The sequence below is a fragment of the Apodemus sylvaticus genome, chromosome 13, assembly GCF_947179515.1.
Source record: "Apodemus sylvaticus chromosome 13, mApoSyl1.1, whole genome shotgun sequence".
NCBI lineage: Eukaryota > Metazoa > Chordata > Mammalia > Rodentia > Muridae > Apodemus > Apodemus sylvaticus.
The window spans coordinates 38,766,523-38,787,053 of NC_067484.1; the positions used below are offsets into that span (position 1 = coordinate 38,766,523).

The 20,531-nt window shown below is 36.8% G+C and overlaps 1 protein-coding gene across 1 annotated transcript in view; it reads right to left on the reverse strand.

The window, feature by feature from the left end:
* Positions 1–20,531, reverse strand: part of Adamts19 (ADAM metallopeptidase with thrombospondin type 1 motif 19) — a 201,116-nt gene that overhangs the window by 83,621 nt on the left and 96,964 nt on the right. The window contains exons 9-13 of the mRNA XM_052155432.1: positions 16,658–16,798; positions 14,340–14,490; positions 6,676–6,777; positions 1,478–1,608; positions 280–452 (exon numbers count right to left, since the gene is read on the reverse strand). Coding sequence (XP_052011392.1) covers positions 280–452; positions 1,478–1,608; positions 6,676–6,777; positions 14,340–14,490; positions 16,658–16,798 — 698 coding nt within the window. The remainder of the gene's footprint in view (positions 1–279; positions 453–1,477; positions 1,609–6,675; positions 6,778–14,339; positions 14,491–16,657; positions 16,799–20,531) is intronic.

A 20,531-nucleotide genomic window follows, 5' to 3' on the forward strand; every position in this document is an offset into this window, starting at 1 on the left:
CTATCATTTTATATTTCTATCAGCAATGTCAGACATATCAACTATCTTTGAATGTTTACCAGCACATGATATATTCACTATATTTTTATTTAAGTTATTCCAACAGATATCTCTCTATTCATGGTTCACAACAATACTAAAATAGACACATTTAGTTCTGTGGTTATTACATGCCAGTGAAGTCAGAAAAAAAAAAAGAAGTCTACAAATGATTATAAGTTAATTTGAAAAATAACACAAGCACTATAAAAACAACTTGTATTCAGCTGGTGGCCATACCTTCATCGAAGACAGCTTGCCACTGAAGTGCATGCTTTGGGTACGAAGTTCTAACACTATAGGCCTGGCATTGCCAGTCTCTGAATCCAGGCAAACCTGCAGGACAAGGTGGATTCTCACATATTCTGTATTGTTTTCTGGGGCCATTACAATCCCTTGCTTCAGAACCTAGCCTAGAAAAAGAGTACAGATAATAAATTTCACCTTTTCCCAACAAGCACCAACTTTTAAAAGTGAAAACCATCATATTTATAAAACATCCTATTAGACTGTGTCTCTAAAAGCATGGGCATAGACATAGCTGAGGAGAGCAGGGCATTCGGAGGCTTTTTAGGTTTTTTAAAGAAACATTTCTTTCAATGCAAAAATTATCTTTCAAAATCCACGAATGATGACACCAATTTGAGATAAAACAGAAGACAAAATTCAAGGGCAGAACTCAGTGCCCCGGAAAAAAGTCTGACTTCCTCATGCATCACTTGTTTCTGAGGATTATTAAATTCATAATTTTAGAAAATGTATAAGCTTTCCAGCAGCATATTCCAGCACTATGATCCTGAGCTCCACAAAGGAAAACTTACTAGACTCCCTCACGCCCCTGAGCTTTCTACGGGTGCAGTGGCCTTGAACAAGAGGGCCTGTTAACAACCTCAGCTGTACACAGTCCCAGCACGGACTTTTGTTCTTTCTCATTTTGTGTTTTGTTTTTGTTTTAGCTTTTATCATCACTAACTTCACTCTCATTCTTCACCTTCAGTCGCAGCATCCTCTTGTGTCCTCCTAGTCCTTTTACTATTTACTCTCCTTTTCCAATGTCCCAGCATCCTCTTGCCATCTGCCCACCCCCCAGCCCTTATACTGTTTACTTGACTCTTCCAATATCCCAGCATCCTCTTGCCTTTCCCAGCCCTTCTACTGTTTACGGGGCTCTTCTAATGCCCATCCTACTCACTGGAGAACATCTCCTTGGACTTACTCATGAACAGTGTCTTTTTGTAGATTTCATTACTCTGTTAGAAAGCCTGATCACTGTTTGCTTCTTAAAGGAGACGTCTTATTTGGGGTAAACAATTTGAGGCAGTAGTACAGTTGTACCAGTTTTATTTGTTGTCCATTAGGATTTACAGGGGGTAAAGGCTTTGTTATTTCAAAACTGATGACCAAACGCCCTCCCCCAAGCCAGGAGCTGTGACTTTACCCAGGACACTTGCGCTCTCGACTGCTGACCCCAGAACTGCAACTTCGACTACAGGAACTCCATGTGCTCCACTCTCCAGCCAAGTGCTCGGGTGCAGGGGTCCTGAGGGTGCATTCTCCAGCCTTACACCACTATTCCAAAAGTCATGTCTTAGGTGAACAAATCAGGGCACAACTGAAAATCATTCACTGGTCTACACAGTCACTGGAATTAATGCAAGTCAGTTAGGTCTATGGCAGCCCAAGTACCAAATATGAAGACTGCAAAAGACAAAAGTTAGCTGGCACTTCCAATATTAAGGCCCATTCTCATAGATTAACAGTCATTAACAGTCATGTCATGAAAACAATACTCAGAAATTGGCTACTACAGGGCAGAAAATCCAGTGTCGTGGGGGGAAAAGAGCAGAAATGGTGGAAAGGGAGCCTGAGGTTTAAAAGCAGAAAAGAAAAGCTAATGCATTCAGTAAAACTAATTAAATGAAGACAAATAAGCAAACCGCCAAACAAAAACAGATTCCAAAGCAACCACTTCTAAGTATGAACGAACAGCAATAATTTTCCTTCTGTAACTCTACTGAAGGAGACATTTCATCAAACTTAAGAGTTGTCACTAAGATTATAGAGTAAGCTTTCATCTAAAAGTCAAGTTTGTTTGAAAGACCTGAGCAATTGGATTATAGAAATCTACATTTCACTTACAAATTTTGTACCTAGTCTAATATCTTTAACTGGGAAGTGTTACCATAAGAATAAAGGGAAGCATGTGGTCTTTGTGTTTATTTTTTAATCATGTGTGTTTTCCATGAAGTTAAACCTATAGCCATGAAAGGAGTTATTTCTATGGTTTTTGAAGAATGACAGGATAGGTAGACAAGAAAAGTAATTTCTATGGTGAATGAGGAATGATTGATTAGGGATACAAGAGTACTACAGTTTCTCTGGAAATTAATCACATAGATTATGGACACAGAAAACAAGTACAAGGCCACAACATCAAGCCATGAATGGAATGTTATAATATTTGGACCATTTAGATCACTAATTATAAAAAGAGCAAAGCTGAGAAAGTTGATCCTTCTGGCTCTGGAAGGCTTGGCATGGCAAAGGGCATCAAGATTTGAAAGGATTTTGAGGAAATTACAGAAATGCCCCAGATCTCTTTCTGCTCATGTCCAATGTGCAAAGGAATCTGCAATACATAAAGACTCTTCTTATGTGCAGAGGTTGAATGTGGCAGACAGCACAATGCAGAATGATTGGTCACACATAGTGACCACTATTAACACTATCATGACCATAATGCTGTGACTGGGTTTTCATAAAGCAATGCTTCATTCGCTTGGGTTTAAATGTCTTGATTTAAAATTATTTTTGAGCATTTTCTTTTTTATTATTTTTAGAAGAGACAACTTAGAAAACAACAATATATCATATAGCTTACATTCAACTCATGTCTTTAAGTCAGTGGTTCTTAACCTTCCTAATACTATGACGGTAATGTTGTGATGAGCAAAATCATGGAATTATTTTCTTTGCTACTTGATAACTCTGATTTTGTTAGTTATGAATCACAATGTAAATATCTGCGTTTTCTAATAAGCGAGCACCATGAAAGGTGCAGCAAACCACGAGTCAAGAACTGCTGATGCTAACATAACTAACCACTTCCTGTATATTTGCGTTATATCAGCTTTAATTCAACCTCTTTCAGATTTAATCTGCCTTAAATTTCATCTTGAAAAGTAACATAGACTGTGTCACTACTGCAGGCGTGTTGATAAGTATATTATAGTTTTATGGGAATATTCGATCTGCAAAAAAGGAAAACGTAGTTAATGTAAATACTTATATATTACATACTAGCTTTGAGCACTCAATAAAGTTATGGCAGGCATGGAAAAACACCAGTATAAAACCTGTCAAACTTGAGTTGGTCACACTGTTTGGCCTGCTTGAAGGCTGTTTACTTTTTCCCGGGTACATATAACAGATACTTGCCCATTTAGCAGCAAGCTGGCACTGACTGCCTGGCTGAGAGTTCATAGCAGACTGGAAGTCTTCTGGAAAGTGCTACGATTTCGCCTGTATATAATTTAAACTAGATCACATCTGGCACATGAAGAAAAATGGAAACAGATATGCAAGCCAGCCTGTACATACAAACGTGATATTTAAAGAAACTGTAACAACCAGGTCTCAGCATCAAAGGAGAGGGACCTGCTTTTTGCATTTTGTAGGTTGTGTTTTTCCATGTTAGAGAAAGTGTTAATTTTGTTTTATATAAAAATTCTCTTATCTACAAACTTAGTTTGAATGACAGAAAGATTACTAGGCTATATAATATTGATCACTTCTGTAGCAAGATGTGCCCTAAAATGTCTGGATGTGCTTCTGCATTGCTGAATGTTTATGGGGACCTGCCTAGGAGGTTAGGAAAATGGGGCTGGGGGAGTGGCAAAATAATGTCAAAGCAGCAGGACTGTCCTCTTGGGACATCCTGTGCATGCTGTGGAAACTGGGAGAAGGGCAAGGCAGACAGGAGCTCAACGCACATACACCTGGTGGTTGTCAGGGTGCGGAAGTCTTCACTGTTTCCAGTAGTGAATGGCCTTATTGATCTCAAGGGTCTTAATGCAGGATGGTCAATGACTAGATTATACTGAATCTTTCAGTGTATTCTAATGCCACGTTGCTGGGTACGCTTCCTTTCTTCTCTTTTCTTTCTGAGCAAATTCTGTGAATGACAGAAAACCCAGCTCCTTGCTGTTTCGTACTAAATAATGTATGTATGTATTCACTGTTAGGAAAAAAAGGTGGCTTCTTTAACTTTGTAAAATGCTATCTAAAATAGCACATAAAAGACTACCTTCAAAATCATTTGACTAGGAGAACAGTTCTAAGGGCCTTTTCAGACTCAATAGCATACCTTTAGAGGGAGTACACTTACTTGTCCCACTTAATTCTTTTCACCATGGCACAGCAAACGTTAAAAACGCCCCGCTTTATTTCTTGTTTTGTACCATACACCAAGCTAATACCATTTGGAGAGAGTGTAAAAGGTAGCACTGGCATTTAAAAATTCACAGTGATGTAACAAGGTTGGCAGTTTTCTGAATGATGGCTCCTACAGTATCTGGGACACATGGGCACTGGAACCACCCACACAGCCCAAGCTCATTATGCATTTTCAAATGGCAAGTGTTAAGAACCTGCAGCAGAATATCATTCACATTAACACAGGGAAAGAAAACATCTTACCTTTGATGAGCAATTACAGTTTTGGCTGAAAGAACAAGTTTACTTTAGGGATCTAAAGACAGTAAATTATTCCTACAGTGTAAGAAGAAAACTATTACAGTAAAAAATATTTAAAATTCAGATTATAAAAATGAAGCAGTAAAGAAGACAGTGACTTCTGTGATGTTGGACAGCTCCTGGTGGGATGTTCAGGAATCCCTATGTAAATCTGCATCATTGTATTTAGAATGAAGAGAATTATTTCCCTTACAGGGTTTTAGGATTCAATCAATAAATTTCTCAGATTAGTGTCACAAAATGCTCCCAATAAACACATGCTGTTGTACTTCTGTTTTTAATTTGAGAAAAATAAAACAAAATAGACCTCAATCTTCATTCTCCAATTACTCTCTCTCAAAGAAAAAGATTCAGCAGAGTCTCTAAACAACTGACTGTTATTTCACAGAAGTGTACCCCATTCTCTTATTGAAAGTGTTAAAAGACTTCTGATTGCTTCCGAAGTTTTTTCTCTTTAAATTAAAGAAATAGAAATTCATACCTATATCAATTCATCATTGGCTCATAAATCTTATCCATCAACTCTTCTTCCTTTACAATTGTATTTCCCTTAAGAAAATATTTTTTGAGATTTTAATACTTACACACACACACACTGAAATATTCTTATATCCAACTCTCATTTCCCTCCTCCAGCTCTTCCAAATCCTTGTAAACATGTCCTCCTCCCAATCTCCTGTATTCTCAGGACTTTTTTTTTTTTTTTTTGCTTACTTATATTTTTAACTTTTTATTTTTTATTTATTAATTTTTTTGTTCTTGCATAACCCATCAGTGTGGAACCATGCCAAACATCTAAATGACCATATCTTCACAAAAAGATGGTTCTCCCTTCCCTGCCAACAATCGACTGTCAATAACACCTCACCAAGGGGTAGGGCCTGAATAAAACAGTTAACTCTTTATAACATTTTCAAATTATTTTATATTAACGTAAAAGAACATGCTATGTTCATATTTTCACATCTACAGGGATCCTGGGCTTTTCTGGAACCTCAGAGGGTATTATGGGATGCCTGTTTCTCTGACACAACTATTCCAATGCTTTAGAGGTGACACTATGTAAAGATGAAACCTCACCAGGTTTTTGATGTCAGCAGTAGCGCTACGAAATTTTTATTTTATGAAATAATGTGAAGATTGTTTATGCTAAAAATTTGGAAATCTAAAAGAAATGGATGAAATTCTAGACACATATGACTACCAAAAGCAAATCAAGATAAAGTAAATAATTATAAAAAACATGTCCTTCCAAACAAAACAACAACAAACCCTTCAGATCCAGATGATTACAGTGCAGTATTCTATCATACCTTCAAAAGAAGAACTAACATTAATATCCTCAAATAATTGCATATAGTAGAAAAAGGAAGAATCCTTTCCAAATTCTTATGAAGCTAGTATAACTCCTATACTAACAACCAGACAACTACAAAAACAACCACAAAAAGGAAATTACTAGCCAGTTTCTATAATAGCTGAACTCTTAAGAGAAAAAAAAATATATATATATATAATTAAAAGAATTTAGTAGTGCTCTGAGAAATTTTATCACAATGCTATTATCTGTGTTTATTTCATTTCTGTGTTATTTGACTAACAAAAGGTCATGAATTAACTTTGTGAGGAAAGTAATATATATACTTGACTGTAAACATTAGAATGATCACTATTAAGAAAAAATATACACCTTAATATTAACAAAACAAACATCCATATGAAAACATATAATTCACAATTAAAGATAGATTTAAATATTAACACTGTAACATGCTAAAAAGATCAGACTGAATCTAACGTGTATTTAGCTGTCAGAAGAAAATGCAAGATTCCCGGTGCATGCGACAGTCCTACTTACTCAGCGCAATATAAAGCACTCACCTTGCCCGGGTCGCAGTCAGTCCCATCCATGGGCGGGTCAAGCTTGGTCCTGCACTCTGCTTCCCCCTCCACTCTGCACCACAGACCAGTGCAGATGACATGCTGTAAACAGGGCGTTATATCAGAAGGGCAATGATGGACCACAGCGCTGAGCTTGGGTCAGTAAAGTCAGTTGTTGGGATGTGATAAAAATATATGAGGGACAATATGCTTTACCTTTCTTAATACTTAATATAAGAGAAACCATGCACAGATCATTTATAGGGATTAGACAACTTGGTGTATAGCCATAGTAATTCTGTTTAATAAATTTTAATTTCAATCTTAAAAATTCTCTTGGTAATTGTGGAAGGATACATAAAATTATGTAGCTAATAACAGAAAAAACATGTCAGGCTGAAGGAATAAAAAATTTGTTTTTATTTTCCTACTTTTGCTGTGTGAGCCATGACCTTGAGCATGCCAGAGAGGCCTTCCACTACTGAACCCTCACCCCGGCCTTCATGGATTTCTACTTCTGTCCCTTATTCAGCACCCCTTCCTAACGCCTCTTCATGTGTATACCTTCCTTTATGCTAATACTCACAGTTAATGCACACAGTCCAGACCCACACATAGCTCTATGGAGATACCTGTCCATCATTATCAGTCACTTTTACTGATGTATGAATGCATGTCAGCACTGTGGAATGTAAAACCTCCAATGAAAAGTTAAAAGTAATATTACGTAGCTAGACATGGTGTGAATAAAAGTAATCCTAAGGAAATTGGGGAAATGGGAAGAGTATTTGGGGTAAGTCCAGGAAAATGTTAAAAGACTGAGGAAACCAAAAAAGAGATTGTCTCTTATCCTCCCACTATCAAACACGTGGGATTAGCTCTATCGACAGACATTCATTCCATCTGTTTTCTACTAAGGAGCAGGATTCCAATTCCTCTTCCTATAGACTTCCCTCCAGCTGCATCCCAGATGCCATCCTGTTCCCCCTTTCTCTTACCTTACCCTAATTTTCTTTTTTAGGTTTGAGCCTTTCTGAGTTGAGTGACTCATGATCAGTTCATTAAGATTACATAGGCTGCTCTTCACAGAGACACACAGAACTTCTCTCTGGTACACAGCCACCTGGAGTGTGAACTCATTCTCCCCCCTTCCAGTTTCTACTTTCCTGTTCCCAAACTGGATGTCCCTAATAAAATGCCAGTAACATGGAAACACCTTTCTCTTTGCATGGTTTGGTGGGATGACAACTGTGAAAATGGCTGTCTTACACAACCAACAAATTCAAAGCAAACCCATCTAAACGTCAAGATGTCACAGATGCAGAGAAAAGTCTTCACAAGTCAATTGGAAGATTATGAATGGAAAAGATTGGTGGGGAACACGAGTGAAGAAATGGACGAAGAGGGTAATTAATACTGTATACTGATGTGTACATGTAATAAATGTCTGAATCTGATTTCCAAAGGACTTGGGAAAGAAACAGACAACCAGACAAGATGAAAGATGTCACATAAATAGAAAAGGGGATATTATTACACATGACTATAAGGCTGATAAGTAAGAAGTTATTTCCAGGGGCTCACTTAGAAGATTGTATATAAAACAGATGGAATCACCCCCAGATTGAGCTTAAAATATCATTGGAAGCACTAAATATACTGGCAGACATATTTAAGCTAATACTTCAAACAAAGTCATTATGAACCTAATGCTACTTCTCTAGAACTCCTACACTATTATGTTTTTGTCTTAAGGTTTAAACTTATGAACTCTATGTAATTTCCTAATTTTCTAGTATACTGGGAGAAAAGTCAGATTTGTTTATTCTTTTCTCTTCTGTCAAAAAAAATACCCTCACATCAAAATATTTTGTGCAAATATATCTTATTTTATTCTGAATATGGTTTATCCCAACCCTTGTGTAGATCTTTCCCAAAAATTTGTCTAGGAAACTACTTTAAGGAATCTGAATAATCCTGCTACTTTGTGATGCCTTAGGTTCTTGAAAACCTCCAAAGGCTGTTTATAGATTCATTTATACAAATCTCAGGCTTTATGATTTTTGTTCCTAAATATTTTACCTTCTTGCATTCTTTCTTAAGACTTTTGACTTGTAATCAAAATTACAAGTCAAATGCTGCATTCCCACCAAAGGATGGTTTTACTTCTATTCAATGGAGTTCATTTGTGTTCAAATAAAAAAATTACTTAGGTGCTTCAGTCAAGTAAAGAGCGAATCTTCCAGTCTCATTGCAGAACTGACCACTGTTGGTGGTCCAAATTCTGACCTTCACCCATTAACACTTAGCTCTTCAAAACAGCAGGTGTGCTGATCGATTCCCCCTGGGAGCTCTGAGAACATAAACAGCAAAGCTGGCAGCTTCTCAAGATAAGCATACTCTGGTATAATGAATCACACAGAGGGGAGGCCTAGACATCTATGTTAACCTACAGTCTCAACCTTCTGAAGAATGCCAGCTCCTGTGAAGCTGACCTCTCCAAAGCAAGTGAAGAACTAGTATAGAATGTCTTAGCCTTTAAAGGGGAATGGGTCAGATGTGTGAAGTCAGTGTTGTGTCTTGCTTTGGGTTTTATAAGGAAAAGGGTTGGATAGGGTAGGGTAGAACATTATAACAAAGTATTCTCTAGGTTACACAGCTACCGTCCAGAAGTTTAAACTTGATTGAGGAAGAAGGTCTCTTAGTTATTCAGTTCAAAGAATTTTAATACTCCAAACAGTATATATGGAACATCTAATCACAAATCCACAATCCAGCAGTATTCACAGTTTAATCTTTCAGAATGACAAAATGTCCTTTCAAACACATAATGTGATTCGGGGTATTTATTTCAAATAGGCTTTTCATAGGTGTACACACATACACTATATTATACATTTAAATGGGAAGTTAGCTCTCTATGGATAAATATCATAAATTTTTCTTTGTAGCAAATGGTTCTATTAAAATCTTTTCAACATTTTTGTCAAAATAAATGATCTGAAGTCGTATACATCCAAGTAGTAATTCATCTTTAGTCATGTAACTACTTGCTTTTACATGGATTTCCCTCTAAAACAATCTCAGTAGCTCCACTTGTTATTGCAAATACAGCCTATTTGTGAAATTGTGTTTAAAAAAAAGCCTTTTCTGTCACAGAGTGTGTTAGTATACTATCACCAGAAGAGTTCAAATTGATTGGTTGATCTTCCTATGAAAAGCATTCCTGGTCCACATATAAATAATTTTAAGACCCTGGTCTCTTAACTCACACAAACTCTCTACAAGGAAGAATGGCAGGCCATGCTTCCGAATACACCATAGGATGGATGTCTACATTAGATTGGAAGTTTATCAACAAGACATTTTAGTGATTGCAATATTTTATGTTTATATTTAAGTACATGCTGAATAGAGCCATCAATAGAAAATTTAATGCAGAATGATTAATTATTTTTTTAAGTTTTATTATTAGAGAATTGAATAATGTAACCAGTCCTGGAATTATTTTGAAATCTGTGTTCTATATATTCACATAAAACATGTGAACACTTCTATACTTTATTTTTATTTTATTAAAAAATTCTTCATTTATTTGTATGAGGCAGGGACCTGCATTCACATGGGAGTCAGTTGTCCTTGCACAGGTGGATTCAGATACTCGGGACTGAGCTCAGCACGTTGAGCCTAATTGCAAGCTCCCTTAGCAGCTGAGTCTTTTTGCTGGCCAACACGCTGCTTTGTTGAAATCTCAGCATATGATCTTTTGAAATTTGTGAAATGCCTACAATAAAAACCCTAATGAGCTGGGCGGTGGTGGCGCACGCCTATAATCCCAGCACTCTGGAAGGCAGAGGCAGGCAGATTTCTGAAATCTGGTCTACAGAGTGAGTTCCAGGACAGCCAGAGCTATACAGAGAAACCCTATCTCGAAAAAACCAAATCCAAAAAACCAAAAAACCAAAAAACCAAAAAAAAAAAAAAAAAAAAAAACCCAACCCAAACCAAACCAAACCAAAAACATCTAAGGAACAGTGATGGTTTTCTTTCAAGAAACAGAATATAGCAAAGAAAACAATCCGAGTCAATGTAAGGACATGAATAGCTTCTATACTCAAGCAAAAACAAAACATAAACACATACCCCACAAAACAAACAAACAAACAAACAAACAAGCAACCTGTCTATCTAAACTACTGAACTAAGCTTAAGTTTCCTTCAAATCCCAGCACCAGAACAAAAAACTGTACAAAGGACACTTCTATGTGATGTTCTTTCCATAGAAACATGGAATATGATATCCTAGCTGAGGACTGAGAAGTCATTCCATATAGAAAGCCCAAGAAAATGAACGGAAACCAAGCAGACAGCAGAAGGCGTGGACAATAGATGCTGCTCTTCAACTGTAAAGCTCAGTCTAGTGGCAAGCAACATTGAGAATCTAGCTCATTCGCATCCAGGAAATGCCTCCTATTAATAGACAGTGGTACCACTGTCAGTGAAGCAAGTTTGCCGATTTCTTTTTCACTGTTTCCACTCTCCACGAGTTTCAGGATTACTAAAGACAGATGTAGAAGAAATCTTGGAAGGAAAATGCAGGGCACACATAGCCAGTTGATAAAGCACTGAACTGCAAAGGACTGTTCAGCAGAATACATCAGTCGTGGGGGAAAAAAAACCATCCAGTAAGAAGAAACTGATATAATGGCCAGAATTTATTTAATGAAGCCTTAATGAAAAGAGTAAGAAGAATCAAATATTTGTATTTGTAAGAGAGAGGGTTTGGAGTTAGAATTAAAAATGAATGAATGAATGAATGAATAAATAAATAAATAAATAAATAAATAGCTCCACATGCCCCCTGTCCCCCAACTCCCAAGAATGATGCATTGCGATTCCAGAATGCAAGTTTCCAGTGCTCTGGGGAGAAAACACAAAACTGAAAAACACATCACTGAGCAAGTTATCTTCCTTTACAGTTTTGACTGTGGCACTGCTCTAGGTCATAGCTCGGTATCAGGTGGCTGGAACAGCGAAGAAAGATATGACACCCTAGACCTGGGCTGTCAAAGCTGCTACCACTAAAGATATAACCCCAGAGGGAAGGAAACTGAAAGAATCTGTTACTGACACTGGGCTTAACACACAGACCACATTACAAATGCCACTTACGGCACGAGAAACCTGACCCACAGTAGACAACGCAAAACTTCTGGTTTAAATCTAATTAACTTAATTAACTGCGAGAAAGAAAAAGAAAAGTAATGAAAAGCAGGAAAAAAATACAAAACATCATATTCTTTTGTGGAATATAGCGAAATACAGTCTTGACAACAGGATCAGCATGCTTTTTTTTTCTAAAAAGTACCAAATATCATGTATTTCGTGCCTTGGGGATCATATGGCCCGTGTTTAATGCTATGATTATAATCGGATCACAGCCATAGAGCATATGTAAACAAATATGCATGACCACACTTCTATACGATTTTAACTTACAATTCCAGCAGCTAACTTGCAGAATATAAGATCACCATTGATACTCCACAATTAGATATTAGTCATCTGCGGAGAGCTGGTAAAATATGATACTTTCCAAAGAAAAATGAATCCATTGAAGTCTCACATGAGACACAGTTGCATTTTTCACACTTTAAACTAGCTTCATAAACGTATTGAGTGAGGTACAAGAAATGTATGTGGGACAGGTTCTAGGATGGGACACAGGGGTCCCAATAGAGACCCAGTTTTCACTGAAAAAAAAGAGAAAGGGGACTCAATGAAGACCTATTTTTCATTGAAAAAATATATAATGTGAGGTAAATAAATCATAGAAGAGATTATGTGGAAAACACTCGGCAAACCTGAAAATAAATGAAGTGGGGTTATTGAATCTGAATTTATGAATGAGACTTTTGAAAAGCAGAGAAAATGCTAAGGAGACCTTGTCTCCACATGCTTAATAGGGTCGTTAGGAGGAGAGAAGAAAGAAGAGGAGGGACAAAAAAGTGTTCAGAGAAATGATGACAACACACATCCTACCAAATGCCACAGGAGACAGGAAGCAAAGGCCAAAAGAGAAGGAGAGACCTTTGGGATAGCAAAGAAGCAAACGCCAGGCACACGGCCTATGAAGGAGAAATATATCACTATGTGAGTAGGCATTTTCACACGAAGGGAAATTTACCCTGAGCAAAATCCAAATAAAAGACAGCAGGAGAAATGAAACCAAAGTGTGGACTTTCTCTCCTTACATAATCAGGACAGCGAGAAGGGTGAATGTCTGGGGAAATGAGAGCATGGTTTAATCACTGTTTAAACTGCATGCAAATGTTTAAGGAGACTCTGTAATACGGTTTTGTGGTTCACAATGTGCGTAGATTTGCATGTATGAAGACTGAGGCATAGAGCAGAATGCATGTACATGGCTACATGTTAAATATTTCTATTATCCAAATGAAAAGGATAACCTTAAATTTATGTAGACTGGGAAATAAATATTCAGTGCTTACGTTTTCAACCCTAAAGCTGAGTTTAGTAAACCACACTAGGGACTGGGCAACTCTTTTTGACAACAAAGCTTTACTATAACACTCCCATGTTAGTCCCTTTTTGGCTGTCTGTGGTTAACTAGCTAGTGCAGCAGACTGGAGTTAGAACAGAAGCTATCCTAATGATGAGTCCTGTGCTGTTTGGTTCCTTAATTAAAAACACATGATCCCAGCCTAGCCCTGGGTGAGAGGTGTCACAGTGGAAGTTAAAACTGTAACAGGTTGTGTGTGGGGTGTGTGTGTGTGTGTGTGTGTAAAAAAATCGAAAAAATTAGGAAAATTTCTGGATACTTAAAAATGGAAACAATTTTTGAGCAATGTTTAATGTAAAACAATATATAATACTGAGAGACAGATTTTGTTTTTTAAAAAAGAATCTCCTAAGCTATTAGACATTCAGAGATTTAAAAACAAAAGAACCTATAGCAATCCAAGTTGAGTTTATGACAAGTAACAATGTGAACCACTGTGGACATGGCCAACCATTTTAAAGACTCCCTCTCAAAATTTTGTTTTTATAAGAAATAATCATTAGCACTTTTTGATTAAGGATGGATGGCTCTTCTACCAACCATATAACCATATATTATTTTATTACATTTTCCCAATTAACATTTATAAAAGCTTAATTTTAAAATAGAAAAGTTAGAAGAGTTATTCTAGCATAACATAAATACTTGCCTGTCTTAAGTGTATGTGTTTTTGTTTGTTTGTTTTTTGTTTTGAACAAGAAATTTCTGGGTTTATCTTCTCTGACTTAGACCTTTTTTTATTGTTGGCATTTTTTTCAAATACCATGTCTTATTCCTTTCACTTCCAACATGTAAAGAAAACAGCAAGGGTTCCAGGGTTGCTAGTACAAGACTATGATCCCTGCTTGAAATAAGGTGGGTCAGAACCAGGACAGGAAGGCAGGGGTGAGGATCACGTGGCCCTCAAGAAAGTTGTAGAGTTGGGTTGAATTGGCCAAATACTTTTTCTCAAACATTTTTTTTTTTTGAGGTTTGGCATGATTTGATTCAACACGTATTAAAATAAGCTCATCTCCTCCTCTGATGAGTTAACCTAAACAATGAATGTGAGAGATAAAAGATGGCTACCTGTGGCCCTTACCTGCATCTCTTGACAAAAAGAAGCCAAAGGCCCAAAGAGGATCTGGCACTGTTCGTCCGCGGTGTAAGCCATCCCCGGCAGTTTTGAGGGGACCAGCACAGAACTGAGACTCTGCGGATCTGTATGTAACAAGCAGCTACTGGCCTTTGACCTGTTCAATTGCAGATACAACATTTTTATTTAATTTGTATTTAATGGAAACAGTCATTATGCTTACTTAGTAAGAAGAAACAGTTTCATATTAAAATTAAAATTTATTATTTAATAAAACACATAGTAGTTCTGCCATTGATTACTTTAGAATGAATTCTGTGTTTGAGAAAACTCTATTTACAACCAGATAAGATGGTCCTAGTAACAGTGCTATTAAAGTTATCAGAGTATTTTGAGTATAAGCACGTCCATAGGAATCAGTTCAGCTTTTCTACATTAGTTGTGATGTTAGCATGATTTTATTCACTTGTGAGATATATTAATTAGCTCAGACTCAAGAGTAACCTGCCCCAAAGCATCATATGATATCTGCCTTACATAGAGATTTAAATAAATTATTTTCTAAGGAATAGTAATAGTAGGGACATGTCTGTACTTGACACTATGATACAGCTTCCATTGTTTGATGTGACATTTAGTTTGATCATAGTCCTGACGTGCAAAGACAGACATACAAATCTTGCATGTTCTTCCAGAAGGTGCCACGGATGTGACTGCTGCTAGCCTTTGTGAGTTATTAATGCTTTGATTGTCATCCTGAGCGGTCACGATAAACAGCAGGTAGAGACTCTACTGGACCACATTTGGAATGGAGATGCAGTTATACCATAAACATTATATATTTTAAATAAATCTTTATCCTTTGAAAGTTTTGTTCCTTTACAGAATGTATATTGATCATGTCTCTCCATCACTATCTCCTTCCAAATGTCCCCAATTCCCTAGAGAAGCAGTTAAAGCAGAGTCCAAGTGTCAAATTGAAATAATTCTGAGTCCCAAGTAAGTAGGTCTGTAGCAACTTATCAACTTCACATGATCCAAGCTTTGGACAGCTTCATGGAAAAAGAGGTAAGCATCAGTAATCAGTGGAGAGCTGTGTACTGCTGGGTTCTGGACATGGTATGGATATTACAAGCAACCACTTGCACCTGGAAGGGTTCCCTGGCTAAGACCTACACAAGATCAAGCCAGTCATAATTCCAGCATGGATGGGGGAGGAGTTCTAAAGGACCCACTACCAGAGGAACTATTAACAACTAATGGCTGCTGAGGGAAGGGGGATTATTCTTCTTTAGAGCCACCCCACTGATAGGTTCCTCATGACCCTGTGGATGACCACATCCATGCACATACGGGCAACCTTAAAGAAACATTATATTTTACCATACTTTAATGTCTAATGCATAAATTAGGATCACCTATTTAAAGAATATGGATAAACGAACAAAGTTCATCTTTGTGGTGATGCAACTAGCTAGGCATTCGTGGATTTTTGGCTTTAGGTTATGGAGAGCTTAAACCTACTGCTTCATATACCATGTATTGTCAAAAGCATATACAAAGTACAAGTACTTCACAACAAAACCAAAAACAACAGTATTTTCCATTTCTCTTTCAGGCAAGATAGATGCTGTAACTCTTGATAGATGTGTCCAAGAAAACTAAGGTATCCTCTGGGCCACAGAAGCTAAAACTACTTCTGAGTGCAAAAGTACTTATACTCTATAAGTACCATAAATGAAAATAAGGGTTCATTCAAGGCAGCAGTTCTCAACCTGTGAGTCATGACTCCTTTGGGGGTTACACATCAGCTAGCCTGCATATCAGATAGTTACACTACAATTCATCGACAGTAGCAAAATTATAGTTGTGAAGTAACAACAAAATAATTTTATGGTTGGGAGGGGGTCACCACAACAACAAGGAACTATATTATAGTGTTGAAGAACTAGGGATGCTGAGAAACACTGATTAACACAATCCATGTGCTAACAGGTGTGTTATGGGATACATAATGAGTCTGTTTCTACTCAGTAACACGGAAGAGGCTACTACATTTGATGACACTTGGTGACAGATATTTTTTGATGATTATAGCAATTTTCTAACTTTCAAACCATCTTGTCCATCCTTTAGTCAAGTGAGAAGTATGAGAACTAAAGACCAGTTGAGTGAAACTTGGTACTGTAGCTCATACTGTGAGTCAACAGAAGAAGGGCAGCAGCACCTGCTCTGCTTCTACAGTGGTGGACATTCTGCTTTGTCATGTTGCTTTTACTGGTTAACAGAGTGAAGGCGGAAAGGGTAATTAATAACCCTAGTACCTGAGAAATCTTTCCAAATCTTCCTTGCTGCACCTGGACCATGAAACATCACCAAGATTTTGTCCTTTGATCCATTCACCAGACATGATATGAAGACCATCAGCACAGGATGGGTGATCATTGTCGTGATTGATGCCCATGCTGATTGAAAATATGATTGAAAGAAAAGATTCATAGGAGACAAATAGTATTTTTAATCTCTTTCAGTATGACATTGGTATTCTAGTCAAAACATGTAATGGGAAATTTAGTTTTGAAGAAAATAGTTCGAAAATAAGATAGTATTTCAAATTAAAAATTTAAAAACTTTATCATCCAAGTGTAAAATAAAAATGTAATTTGATTAAGTACATTTTGTCAACATATCTTCAACTTGCATGCTTACATACATACAAGAAATTGATCTATATACCTATGTTTTCATTGTATTTATATGAATAAAAATATCAAATTTTCATTCAATCTCACTGGATTCTGAAACCAAACTGAACTACTAATCTTGGGATATTTTCCTCATTTGCTCCATCTTCTCCCACACACCTCAAATAACAAAAATACCTCTCAGAAATCTTCTTGGCCATTGTTATCTTTTCTGTTGAATCATAAATCTGTTTGTTTAAGTAGAGATCCTTAAAATTTGGCTTGACTCTAAATAAATGATTTAGAAACATCTGCAATGGAACCTCATTGAAGTTTCCCCTCTTTAAAACTTCTGTTTAGACTTGTACTCTTTTTCCTCTGCTGCTTTGCTATGGTTTAGGAAGCTACTGTGTTCCAAATTATCACCACAGCAACACCTGTGCCTCCTAATCCCAAACAATCACTGTGTAGGCAAAATGATCTTGCCCAGTATAGTTCCTAAATATTTCTCTCAACTGTTATCTCGTTTCGATATCTATTGCCACCTAAAGGAGATCAAAAAACATTCTTACTAGACAATGGAGACAATTTGTATGACGTTCTTCCTGGGTCTCATCCCAGTACATTTTACTGACATTCCTCTTTTGTTTGCTTCTACTTTATAATGACAGCTGACTTTAGCATTCATCTTTCTTCTTATCTCCTGTTATGGCAGTTTCCAGATGACCCAATGGAGACAATAATAGCCCTTCATCTTTTGCCATTTCATTTATTACAAATACCTTGGGATATCTCAACTATGTTTCTTACTTTCCTGCAACTCACTATTCTTTAGCACTTCTTATGCTCTGTATACTTAACATATGAGGACCTTGCATCTTTTCTGTCCCAAGATAAAATATTTTCGTGTAAACCAGACTCTGAATGCTTTTTTTGGGCACCCTGTATCAAAATAGACAAAGTAATGATAAAACAAATAAAAACAATTACAAAAGAAGAGAAGGATGATGCGTTGAAGGAAGAGAGAGAAACAGAGACAGAGAGAGATGAGAGAGGAAACACTGACAGCAAAAATGAATGGGCTTCACAAAAATCTCCACTAGAACATGGGAACAGAAAACTTCCACAGTAACTCTGTGCCCCACAGGATTCACCCCTAAGAACACAAAGATAGAGAACTTCCACAGTGATTATCTGCTCCACAGTTCTTATTCCTGTGATCATGGGAACTGAGACCTTCCACAGTAACAACACACACTACAAGCTTTACCTCTAAGAACATGAAGATGGGAAGTCAACATCGAAATTAATTATTGATCCTCACCCTCTTCCCTAATCATATAGAGACAGGAAATATCCACCGTAGCTATGCACTCCACAGGCCTGACCCCTAAAAGCATGGAGACAGGAAGTGTCTGTACTCATTATGTGCCACACAGGTCTCACTCCTAAGAGCACATGAAGGCACGGCAGTCTCTGCAGTGAGAAATCACTGAACAGGAAACAGTAGTGAACATAAAAAATCCCTGTTGAGATTGATCATAGGGGTTTTCCCACCTTGTAAGTAACCCTATGGTTTAGGAGATATTCCATATTTGGCTGGCAAAGACTTGCCTACAGTTAGAAAGAAAGATTGAGATAGCATGTGGTTTACAAGGTTGCCACCAGTCATCACACACTAGGCACTACTACCCTGGGCCCTTTACCCCCAAGATGTCTTTCTTCAGGATTTGTGTCCAACCAGATTCTACTTAAGAGTCAAGGTTTCTGCATTTATTTCTAAAAGACTTGGACTAGCTTCTCCCTTGTCTACTTGTATATGACCTTATCTTACCATAGGGTTTTGTGAAGGCTAATGTTTTCTGTGTTTTATTTATTATATATTTTCAATTCTTATTTTCAAAATTCTTGAGCACTAGGAACTTTTAGGATCTGTAAATATCTGGCACCAAGAAGTCACACTTTATATAGCTAAAGTAGAATCTCTTCTTTTTAAAACAAAATTCTTCAGTGTTTAATTAATTCTCAAATGTAGGATTTCAATGTACTGACTCATCAAAAAGAGATAACATTGAAGAAGCAAAGAGAGAGAAAGGTTTGTTTAATATGTTCAAAGTTTCAAACAATGGCATGATAGTGCAATGTTCTATTTCCTCTGGCTCTGTTCTAGATCCAAAATAAAGTTTTGTAATGAAAATTTACAAGAACATTTATATTGCAGTTTAAAATATTAAGTTAGAATTTTAATCAAAGTTGTTCTGTGTGATCACAATTAAACTTGTCCTAAAAGCAAAACTAAAAATTGATATAGTAACCGTGCATCATGCCCCTGTTGGATTCTGGCTATTGCATTCTCATTGGGCACCTCTTTAGTTAATAGTCTCTAACTGACTATGTAGAATGTGATCAATTTTTCAATCCTAGAGAGGAGGTCTTCAGAATAATGCATGAAAGTTGGCATTTCATAAATGCAGTAATAAAACTTCTTAAGTGGTGTATCCATTTGAGAGATTTAACTTCCAAGACTCAACAATTTGTCCATTTCCAAAGAACTGATAGGATTTTCCAGTTGAGGAACAGAGGAGATTCTTACTCTGATGGCCAGTTTCCTTCTGGTCATAATGTTAGAACTTAGTTGTAGCCATGAAGAGAGATGATGATGGAATTATTACATATTAATATTTTATGAACATGTTTGATTCCCGCCAGAAAAAAATTATCAATAAATTGAGATATGTTCATTTTGAAACACATCTGGAGTCACTGGGAAATATGGTTAAGTCTTGATTCCACCACTTTTAAATAAGACAACTGTAGATTTTATCTGTATTGGTCAACACATTAGTCATTAGAATGATATCATTTAATCATCATAATAGCTGCATAATGTTCCCGTTAGGATAACTTCAACTTTACAGATGAAGACAACTCTGAGGTCAAGGACAGATCTGTGACTTAGACGTATGTCCACTTCATCCAATTCCCAATCAGAAAGACCTCTAAATTACCTTACTCCAAGGCTTCTCTTAACTCCATTTAAACAGATGATTTCTGTTCTGAGGGTTTTTTTTTTAAATGTCTCCTGTTCAGCAGAAACACTTCTCTCTACATAGAGCTCTGTAACCACATAATATCACATAATGTACATTGCACGGAAAACTGTTTCAAGTAAGACATAGTAACACCTCTCCTCATGCTGTGCAACTGAACTACATTTTAATAATCTCAGTTTAAATTCATTTCGACAAAAAGCCTTGGGCAAATAAACCTCTCCGCTAACATTGTACATGGTTGTCAAGTCAACTGAAAAAATATTTTTATCTTATAAAACTTCTCAACTTGTTTAAAAGTCCCTGCCAGGAAGTTTTTGTGATATCCTGCGGAAAGCTGGAGACTGGTTTGGATCTTGAAGATGGCCCCTTTTGATGCTGGAAGAGTTGGAGAACACATGCATTCACTCCCATTTTGAGAGTAATTTGGAAAGAACTTGATTTGTAAACAGTAATATTTTAAA